The 11,446-nt window shown below is 43.2% G+C and overlaps 1 protein-coding gene across 1 annotated transcript; it reads left to right on the top strand.

Moving 5' to 3' along the window:
- Positions 1-392: 392 nt before the first annotated feature.
- Positions 393-10,985, top strand: LOC104071241 (ADAMTS-like protein 1; the record flags this gene model as incomplete). The annotated part of the gene is made up of 6 exons (XM_009574093.1): positions 393-471; positions 2,358-2,558; positions 3,578-3,758; positions 6,429-6,636; positions 9,673-9,782; positions 10,765-10,985. Coding segments are annotated over exons 1-6 (1,000 nt in total), but the record flags the coding sequence as incomplete, so codon positions are not given.
- Positions 10,986-11,446: the final 461 nt, after the last annotated feature.

The following is an 11,446-nucleotide window of genomic DNA, read 5'->3' as shown; positions in this document are numbered from 1 at the left end:
CTCTCAAGAAATTATTAGCATTGTGGTGAAACATTCGTCTTCCTTTTCCAAATACCCCCTTGAAATCCTTGAAATATTAACATTTTTCCTCTTAAGAGATGTAGTTTGTATTAGACTTTTGTTTGTATCTCCAGCTTTTGCACATCCATGACTCATCCTGGCTTTGAATGAATTCAGAGTCACAGTAGACTTTGGAAGGAATGTTGAAGGCAGTATTTTCTTTCTCTACTTAAGAAGAACTGAAGAAAGCTCTCATGCCAGAGCTTTCACTGCTCAGAAACAGTCCCAAAAAAATGTTCCCTCCTTGCCTTCCCAAGGGTTCTGATGCACTAAACCTCTGCAATAGCTGTGCTGTCTGGAAACAAATCCAGACTTTTTCCTTCTCAGGCGTTATGGGGACAGGTGTTGAACTTTGGAAGGATAAAACAGTCAATGTCCACAGAGATGGGAGGAAACAGAGAATAGGTGTTGGTAATCTGCATTAAATGGTATTAAAATTATTCCTGGGAGATTGGAAGGGGATATTAATGGAACATGTTTTTTTATTGTACTCTGGTTCTCACTTAATATGCATAAAACTTTATCCCACAGCTTATACATCCATACACATGGGAAACATATAGGAAATGTCACTTGTGAAATGTGATTGATGCTTGTTCTGCATACACAAATGAGGAATATCCATTATATATGTCTCATACGTGTTAGTAAAGTTTTATTGTTAAATGCCAAAAAAAGTAATAATTACTCACTGGTAGAACATATCTAGGGAATAGCATTTGGGGTTTCCCCCCATTTTATTGGTTACTGGCTGTTCCTTTAGCTAATATTTCATATGTACATTTTGGAAGAAGAAATAATATATAAGGTAAGTAAAACAGCCTATTTTACTTACTAGGAAGACTACATTGTTTTGCCTGACAATAAAATTTTTAAAGAAAAACAGAAATAGGACCATTTGCACACTGAAGTCAGTTTCAGTTCCTCTGTATTTAACATCAAACTGACACTTCTGCTTTCTTCATTTATCCTGTGCAGACTTTTTGCATTTGCAAACAGTAAAACTGAGCTCACGGCATGTCTTTTTCAGTTGTCGTGGCTATATGCTGATCTGCAATTATCTCAAAAGAAAAGCAAACTATAAAAAATTAGAATACTGTAGGTAAAAGTCATACAACCACTTACTGTTAAGTTTGTCCATTTCCAATATATTCCTTTGCTTTCCATTGGTTTTAACTTAGGCAGCCTTAAACCTGTGAGCTGAAATCTTTCACATCACTCATTTACTTGAGAATCAGTATCTTGGAAATTGGATGAGCTGTTTTTCAGCACAAGAGTAGGAAAAAGCATGTCAGTACTCAGGACAAAAGGAATAACGTAAAATGAAGCATAGCAGGAATAAATGGAGAGCTTACAGAAATAGGAAAAAGGACTGACCATCAAAGAAGGCTGTGTCTTTGTGGTCAGGAAGTGAGCGTTGCGGAGAGAACTGCCAAGGGTAAAACTGCATTAGACCTTGCCAAAGAAATTACAACAAATAGCAAAGACTCTTTACCCTCATAAATAAAAGTGGAAAAAGGGAAGAGGGGAGACCAGTGTGAGCAGTGTGCACTCTCTCATTCCATCTTTTTCTTCCCTTTTTTCCTTCTTTTTTAATATTTAGCTGCATTATCTAGTTCTTTGCCAGCGAAACATTGTCATTGCAACTCCAGAGCCTATGTGTGTGTCCCTCGCCTTCTGGTGGGGAGCCCTTGCTCTCTGTAATACCTATTTCACACAGAGTGAACCAGCCCCAAAGGGCGGCTTTATCCAGCCCACACCCTTCCCCACTCTGGCAGGGGGCTTGGCTTGCCAGCAACAGCAAAGACCCCCGTAGCCACTGCACCAGTGGGAGGCCCACTATTTATCCTCCCGAGCGGCAGATGGGGTCTTCCCAGTGCCTGGATTTGCCTCTCAGCATGAAAATGGCTGGGACGTGCCACAGGTCACCACTGGCTTTTTCCATCTTGTATGAGTTCTTCTGCTTTGTATGAGCAAGAAAGCTTAAATTCTTGTGGGCAAGGCAGCATCTTCTGCCATAGGAATAATGTAATAGTAATGATTAGTGGCAAAAGGCAGACAAGTAAAGACTACAGTAGCCAGTCCCTAGTATTAGTTTAGGGGTACGACCAAAGTGAAAAGAAGGTTCAGCAAGGTTCCTAAACAAACTAATGTGCTCCTCAAGTCTCAAAGATTTGATCTTGACAATGGTTGGAAGTCAAACTGTTCAGCCTTCCTGGGTAGATTAATGAAAATTGTGGTTTTATTCTTGCAGTGATAGGCACCTCAGTCAGGTATAGATAAATTCTGGTTTTTAGGTTGTGCTGTGGATGGTCATCCAACCCCGAACATCACCTGGCTTTACTCTGGCAAGCCTCTCAGTCTGCGGCATCGCCTCCTGGCAGTGGACCGGATTCTTCAGATACTCAACGTCAGTGATGCTCCTGATGGTGAATTCAGCTGCCTTGCTCAGAATGAGGCTGGCTCGCTCACGCAAAAAACGTCCCTGGCTGTACAAGGTAACTTTCCAGTTTCAGTCCTGCTGCCCTGTGAAGCTCTTGCCATGGACTTCCCTGCACCGACTTTCTCATCCTGGAATTTCTCCTCTATGAAGCCAGGACTGTCATGCACAGCAGGAAATAGATGTTTTGATGTTTTACTGCCATGGATATAGATTTGCAAGTCTACCAGGTACCTTGCAGCATCTTAGGTTTTACTTCACCAAGTAAATTTTCTGGCCTGCTGAGCATAAAACATGCCTTACTGATTCAAGCTATACTTATGTTTGTTGAGTCTGGACAGTTTTCTTGTCCAGAAATTCAAGACAGAGGTATCACAGTTTGAATCCCTAAAATTAGAAGCCCCTCTGCTAATCTGCTAAAGTCAGTGTTTCACAGTCTCTTCTTGCTTGAAATAAAAACCCTAGAAATAAGCAGAAGGTGATAAAGCCACAGAACAGAGCAGTGCGGATGGATTGAAACAGAATATGCAGCTTTCATTGCTCCAATCGTCAGGGATGGAGTGGAGAAAAATTTAACTTTTCCTTAAATACTGTCATAAAATTTTAAGTGTGTTGCAACTCCTCCATTCATCTGCAGGATGGATGATGTGTATGATCGACCTGGTGAGAAGCACACTGTTGTAAGGTCATAGAATCATAGATACTGCTGGTAACTGCAGTTAACCACATCTTCACTAAATCACACCCCTTTAAAAATATAGATGCAATGTCCTGTATCACTGGCATCTGGCTTCACTTAACTGCTCTGCCATGTCATTTGCTTTCCGTGCCTGATGCTTCTAAGCACCAAAAAATCGGGTTTGTTACACCAAGGACAGTCAGTCGCTTACATCAGCTGGAATCCTGTTCCTTCTTTGTTCATTGCCCGGTGCCTTGTGGGCATAGGTAGTTCCCCTTCACATGAGACACTGAGTCCAAATATTTAATCCTGGAGAACATCTCTGACTCTTTCTTTTCTAAGGGTCTCGTGCTGGCAGTTTTTGAGTGTTAACATGTCTCTTCCACACTTTTTGGCAGAATACCGATGGTCAGTGGACAAGCTGATGGCTTGTTCGGCTTCTTGTGGCCACAAAGGGGTGCAGCTGCCCCAGCTGAGGTGCTTACTGGATGGGGCTGAAGTCAACGTATCCCACTGCAAAGAGAAGCCCAAGCCAGCCCTGCAGCCCATCACATGCAACAGGAGAGACTGCCCTTCACGGTTCGTCTGTTTCATGTTAAAATGTCATACATGATTTTAAGATGTGCTTGAAGAGTTCTTTGCACTGACATCATGCCATTGCAGCCTCTGTGGTGCCTGTCTGGAGAAAAGTCATGGCTGAAAGGGAATTTATGAGTGCTTAACCTAGACAGTTGGGAATTTGTAGCAGGATTTGTGGAAAACATTGACCATACATGGTAGAAAGAGAGTTCACTCCTTCAGTAATTAGGTTAGAAAATAAAAGAGAGGCTATTGACTACTCTTTATTAGCAAAGTTCACACTTCAGTTGTCTTGGGTGATTCCAGCCTCACCCTGTGTTGGATGTAAATATCATACCTGTTCTGAGCTCTGTACATACGGAAATTTTGTCACACAAGAACTGTAGGGTCATACCTTTTTTGTGTTCCACATGGCTTCATACCAATTAACCCCAACAATATAACGGACAAGAAGTGAGGTTTAGCAGTTGTTTAGGGGTTTTATTTCAGTGTTGCCTGAACATCAATACGGGCAGGACTGTAGCTGCAGCTGCAGAAAATTCTCTTAGCAGAGTAGAAATGTCTTTTGTAAAATGGGCACATCCCATCAGATCTAGTGGGCACGAAGCGGGGTCAGACTGAGTTCTGCCTCCTTTTGGAGATTGCCCGCTTGTGGTTTCCTTGGGATGGTAACTCTCTGCCCCTGTAATCCCCTGTTTTTCAGTTACTGTTAAACACAATGGAGCCAGGGTAGCTTGAAAGACTTCTAACTACACTTAGGTCTTCCTCTGCTGCTTCCTCCCCACACAAAGCACTTTCCTTCTTTGACACGCTTTGGTGCAAAGAGGAATACGTCCTGAGTGCCTACCCAGAGAGTCAGTGTGGTGTTATAGTCCCTCTATGTTAAAAATGTTCTACTTCTGCAATTCAGTGGCTCCTTAGCTGAGATGTATAAACCTGCTTTTCCATATTTTTCTGGGTTTTTACTCCCCCTCGCCCTTATTTCCACAGTGGACACGGTGTGTTTCCGTATACAAGCACTTAAAAGTAGTCAGGATCTCAAGAGAAATTTAGTACAACTTCTCTCATTCAACAGTGATTTGGGACTTGTATTAAAAAAGAGAGTCTAAGCTGAGGCAAGGAGAGGTGCTAAGCAACCTGATGAGAAACAAGCGGCCAGATTTACCACTCTTGCTGTATCTTGGGTATATGGCAAGGTTCTCTTTAATTACCTTTTAAAATATATACCTACCCCTCTTTGCAGGCAAATGTTTTCTGAATTGCCAGCTGAGTCATAAGAATGAAACCAAAAGAGATTTGGTGAAATATGAAACACGCTCATTAGCAGCAGTTTTCCTTGGTGATGGCAGTAAATTCCGTGGGAAAGGTTTATGTCTTTTTATACCTTCCCTGAATTGTAACGCAGCCCACAATCCTCCCTCAGCTCCTGAGAAACTGCTGAGATGTAAGCTTGGAAATAAAAGTTGATTGAAATGCAGAGCAGAGCTTTACGAGGGGTGTGGAAACTTCAGATTCAACCTCACCAAACTGCATGAAAAAAAGTAGCAGTGTGTTTGTTTTCCATGTTGGGAGTGTGTTTGTTTATATACTTGCTTCTGTGACCACGGGAGTTAATCACCCACAGAAGACTGAGGAACAGCAATGCATGCCTCTCCATAGGACTGGAGAACACCTATTGCCTGTTTTGTAAAGTAATCATAAACACTGCTGGTGAGGGACAGGATAAGCGCTATTTTCCTCCCAATAACGCACAAATTCTGCCAAGTATCCTGAAACTTAATGAAGCAAACTGCTGACTTGACCATAAAACTCTTCAGGAAACTAGTAATCAGTCCCATCCTTCCTGTTCCTACCTACTTCCTTCCCAAATCCGACTGTACGAGTGTTTCACTTAATGATCCTTAAAGAGACAAAATGTGTTGTCCATCTCGGTAAGAGTTTGGACTTGGACTATTATTTTCTGTTGTTACAGGCTTTTTACTACTTAGGGTGGATTTTTTAAATGCCAGCACATAGGGATTCAGAGTCTCAGCCTCAGCTGGCAAATACATGGTCTGAGCTCAAGAGGAAAGTAGAAAGGTGTCCTTTATCCCTGGGTTGACTACGCACTGGCCCCATCCCTGAAGAATCTTCAGGCTTTTCTGGATTATCCCAGCTGTCAGGGACATAACAGAGCCGGCAGACACCAGCAGGACCCAGCAGGCTTTTGGCTATTCTGTCAGCAGTGAGTTCAAAGTGGCCTGTGAGCTACTCCAGCAACAGTCTAAATGGGCTAGTCATTGCCAGCATCGTGACTCTAGCCTGTGACCAAGGCCTCCATGGTGCAGTGGTGTAAAAGCAGCCATGCCCAACCCCTGTGCCTGGGCTAGAAATATTTACTAAGCCTTTAAAAACAACCTTAAGGGCTAGAAAATTAATTCTGGGCCCAAAGAGCCTTGGGAAAGATAATTTGATGAAAAATGTGCTCTTTTCTCAGCTTTCATCCTCTGAGCAGTTTTCAGTGACTACTATGGGAGGCTGAGGCACTCAGCACCTTCCAGGATCGCATCCTAAATAGACCAAGCCATCATTGCCTTTCCTTGGTCCAATACATAAAGACCTGTTGACACCAATGATCCTGCAGATGGGGGCACGTATCTGCTCCCTGACCTGTTCACCTTTCTCTCACAGATGGATGGTAACATCATGGTCTCCTTGCACACGGAGCTGCGGTGGAGGCATCCAGATGCGGCGAGTGACATGTCAGCGCCTGACAGCGAAAGGCAGCTCAGTCCCAATGTCAAATGAGGCTTGTGCCCAGGTGTCCAAGCGCCCTGTGGACACACAGAACTGTAACAGGCAGCCCTGTGTTGAGTGGGTGGCCTCCTCCTGGGGCCAGGTAAGGAACAAATCAGCAGTCCAAGCACAGTCTCATAGTGTGGGCTAGAAAAAAGTGACAGAAAATGAGAGGAGTGATTTTGCACCCTGGTATCTTTAGGTTATGGTCTTCAGGCTTTTGAGGAGGCAACTAATTTGCTCAGCTCTTTCAACTGCATATTTGATGCACTGCATGCTTGGATTTCTGTAGCTTCTCACAATCCCTAGAAATGCTGCTTGTGAATAGGATTTTTACGGTAGACCCCTGTATTGTCCCCAGTGGAAAGGTCTGCAGCTCGGCTTTATGGTGACAGGTGACACATCTGGGAAACAGCCTTCTCCAGGCCTTAATTCCCCTTACTACCCAGTGACTGTGTTTCAGTTTTGGCTGGCAGGAGTCAGGACTGATGATTGTGATAGGTTTGGAGCAGGGGGTTGTACAATAAACCAGTTTTACAAAGTTGCTGATGTTGCCTGAGAACACCAAAAAGTGGGAGCTGCCTTGATTTGCTTCATGACAAAAAGCAGAATGAGGGCTAAAAGCATTTTCAGACTACTTCATGCTATTTTGCAGATTTTTAAATTTTCTCCTTGCAGCTTCATACAGTGATCAGGTGTTAAAAAGCTTCACTCCATAAATACTAAATGTTCCGAGTATTTAGAGTTAAATTGCTTGATTGTAGGAATCCACAGAAGAGTTTTGGTTTTGTCTTTCTGTGAGCTATGAGGTTTCCTGAAAAGACACTTGTCAATATGTAGTCAGTTATAACCTGGGACCAGTCATTATTATGTGCTTTCCTCCCTTTTTTCTCCACTTCAACTTGACTGAGCCATATGTGAAAGTTGCTGAACCCACTACAGTCCAGACTTAGGGGTAGAAACTCACAGATTTTAGCCCAAAGATCTCCAGAGTGGTGATTCACATGGGAGTATAACATTCCATGGTGAATGAGAGACAGGATTAAAACCACAGAAGCCAATTGCTAGAGGTTAAAGCCAGATACCAATACTACTTTAACATCACTTCTGGTGAAATAAACATTTTCAAAGGGAAGAAGAAAGAGCAGTCTGACAAAATCAAAGTAGTCATACATCTAATTGAAATGATGAGTCAGGTAAAAGTATAGAAGTGAGGCTTTTTACCATGCAAGAAGAGGTGAAGAAAACAATTACCAAGAGTAATAACTATCAGTCTTGACACATAGTGAGCTATCATGAAATATTTTGCCTCCTTTTCTAATTAGCGTGTAGTAAGTCAGTTTGAAAACAATGGCAAATGCTATCTCATCATATTAGAGGTTAGAGTAATACGATAGTTTGTTACTAGTAACCACATGCATTCTGTATTTGCTTGGCGTAATATGCACAATACATTGCACTGCATCAGGGGTTGTTACTATGTTGGTAGTAAAAAGTGTCTTTAGGTACTAGAACTTGTTGAAGACCACTTCATTTAACTTTTGCCTGTGTATTTTGGAAATTTTTCTCATGAAAGTTGATTGTGTTATGAAGGAAGCAAATTTTCACTCTCTGTGGAATTCCAGGTAAGGGCTGGATTGTCCTTGCAAAAAGCTAATTACCTCATCCTTATTTTGTAAATCATTATGGGCTATATTGTTCCCCATTACATCACACTCAGCTGATACAATTAAAGAGATCTGAATTAATTTGTTAGACCTAACCTCTGTGTGTTATAATATAATATTTCTTCTACTTGGCTTAAAAAAAAAAAAAAATCAAGTCCACATGATTCTATACAGCTCAGTCTCCAAGCCAGAAGACTGTTATCTAATTACAGTTACAAACATATCACTGGTTCAGTGGCTCAGTGGACTTTCTCAGTAATATCATGGGGTATCAGATCCCTGTTGCCCAGGTCTAATGACCAACTTTCCCAACTCACAGAGAAAATAAACAGACTACCTACTCTACTCTCACCTCTGGAATGAATTCCTTTCCTCCATTTAATGCTAGTGGCATTTTGATCTCCACTGTGTAATCCCATGGTGTTTTAAAACTAGTGACTCAGGCTTGCTGGTGATGAGGACTGCTAGATCCTGCAGATATCGCAGAAGTGCTCCACATACTCCAATGAACGACATTTCCATCCACCTTGCTCAACGACGGCATTGACTGGGAGCAATGGGAAACCTGGCAGTCACTGCTTCTCTCTCCCACTTGGCAGGAAGAGAAGAAATAGCAGCGGGAAGGGAGTGTTATGTGAGGAGTGCATGGTAGTGTGAAAGAGGGCTCCTACAGATGAGGGGATGGAGAGGGCAGAGGGATTGGTCAGCCGCCCTCCCCTGGCAAAAATTCCTCCCTCATACTAAGGTCCCTTTCTGTAACCCTCAGTCTACTCTTGAATATAATTTCCAGATTCTTAGAAAAAAAAAGTGTTTCCTAACAGTTGATATAATTTTAAAAGAACACAAATACATGTTTCATACCTATAGCTAATTATGATTTAATCAAAGGAGATGATTAGAAGAGTTAAACAGTAAGCATATGATTAATAAGCTTGAATAGGTTAGGATAACCTCAGTATTGAAGCAAGCTTGCAGATCTGCTGTGTTCGTCATGCTTGCTGCTTTTGTTTATTGTCCTGCAATGCTTTTATTAAACAGAGTGGAATACGTTCTTGGTTCAGTGTGTTCTTGGTTATTAACGATTTGCCCATAAATTGTGAAAGTACAAGCTGCAAAATGCACAATAAAAGGAATGTATTGAGATTTCCAGTATGGATCATAGGCTCTTGGCTAATGACATGAGAGCATTTTATTTGCCCTAACAGATGTATTTAAGATTAAACTATTGAAGAGGAGAGGTAATGAATCTACAAAGCAGATACAGAAATGCAGTTTTAATGCTTCTGGAGGAGACTGAGGTAGGGCAGAAGATGACTGCATGCTTAGCCTTCAAAGCCTGCAGAGCTGCAGGAAGTGCTCAAAAGCTCAACAGTCTCTGCACAGCAGTATGCACTTTACTTCACCGGCAGTCTTATAAAAGGGGAACATGTCCTGCCTTTTACATCCCTTAAGTGATTTTTCTGTGTTCACAGTGTAACGGGCCTTGCATTGGACCACGACTGGCTGTACAGCACAGACAGATATTTTGCCAGACCAAAGATGGGAGTTCTGTGTCATCAGATCAATGCAGTGCCTTACCAAGGTAGGACAGGAATCTCTTCTGTCTGAAATCACTACCCTTTGCAGAGATGTTGAATGGACTAGTGACCTAACTGAGAACTTTTGGTTTTCCCCTACATAACAAACAGGTCATGCTGCAACCCATGCAGTTACGTAGTACAAATCTCACCGGGCTTAAGCCCAGGCATCACTATTTGTTCCTTTACGCCCCAGAAAAAAACATTAGTTGGCCAAAAAATGGAAAGTTTTCTAGGCACGCCAAATCCTGACTGAAAGGCTGTACTATCTCTTCGTAAACTGCCAGTCTCCTTCTCTCTTACTTAAACACAAGCTCTAACTGGGGAAACACAGCTTTTGTTTTCCTGCAGATAAACTCCACTGTCAACACTGTAAAGATGTATTTACTTTACATGAGACTTAGGTATGTAAATCATGCCTGATCATGACTGAAAATTAATATAATTGGTTCTTTGGCTCCCACTCATGTATTTTCATTATCTGTGTGACAAATAGGTGGGAACCAAGAGTGCCTATGCATTGTCTGTAAGACTGCATTAAAGGGAAAAGGAGGGTTTCAGACAGTCAGTTTTGTTCCCATTGACTGGAAAGCCATTAAAAAGTTGCAAAGCCCTGCTGTGTCTTACGAGTTGCCACTTCACTCATTGCATCTTTTCAGTGGACCTCTGGTTTGGCACTTCATGGAAAGGACATTTCGGCCAAGTCCTCAAATAGTTCAAATGGTCGTTTAGCTCCAGTAGTGCTATACGAGTGTGCGCCCACTGAGGGTCTGGTCCTTGAGTGCAGTTACAAACTGCCTTTCGGTGCACTGGAGTTACCCCCACTCGCACCCGTTGAAAACCTGACCCATATGCTGCTCTGAGCAAATTATGTTTGGGATATGCAAGGCTTGCTGTCCCCGGAGCTTGCATGATACCCGGAGTGGTGTGCGCTTGCTCCCTGAGCAGCGTGGTGGTGAGTCACCCCTCCCTCCCTCCTGCCCACAGGCCTTTGAGCACCCAGAATTGCTGGACCGACGTCTGCGGCGTGCACTGGAGGGTCAGCCTGTGGACTGTCTGCACGGCTACGTGCGGAAACTACGGCTTCCAGTCCCGGCGCGTGGACTGCGTGCACGTCCGCACCAACAAGCCTGTGCTGGAGCATCACTGCTCCTGGAGGCCACGGCCTGCGAACTGGCAGCGCTGCAACATCACGCCCTGTGAAAACGGTATGTTGCTGAGAGAAGGGGAGGCAATGCGGCATGCGGGGAGGAAAGAAGGCAGAGCTGCCTCTCAGAAATGCAGCATTGAACCTTGCAGCTGGGTCCTGGGGAACCTCCAGCCTGAACATGTGCAAATTGTGGTGTCCAAAATTCAGCACCCCAGGAGGGAATGGTGCCCATTGCAGTTTGTTGGCGATGGTGTTAGAGCTGGGATTGCGTCCCCTTGCTAATAGCATGTGAAATGGCTGATGCAGTCTTAACTTTCCGTAAATGGTACAAACAAAAAGAAAAACACAAATCACAGGCTTCTGGCTATAGTTAAAATACAGTAAGTCTAAATCCAGTAGGGAAGGTTGATGATGGGAATTCCTGGAGTAGAGGCTGCTTTCAGGTGACAAGCAACTGATTGGTCCTGCCAAAGGAGTTGGCAGGTGTTGGAAGCAGTGTTCCCCAGGGCTCAGTTTTGG

The sequence above is a fragment of the Fulmarus glacialis genome, unplaced genomic scaffold (assembly GCF_000690835.1).
Source record: "Fulmarus glacialis isolate BGI_N327 unplaced genomic scaffold, ASM69083v1 Scaffold47843, whole genome shotgun sequence".
NCBI lineage: Eukaryota > Metazoa > Chordata > Aves > Procellariiformes > Procellariidae > Fulmarus > Fulmarus glacialis.
Note: the sequence above shows the minus strand (reverse complement) of the source record. Positions and strands in the feature narration are given on the sequence as shown.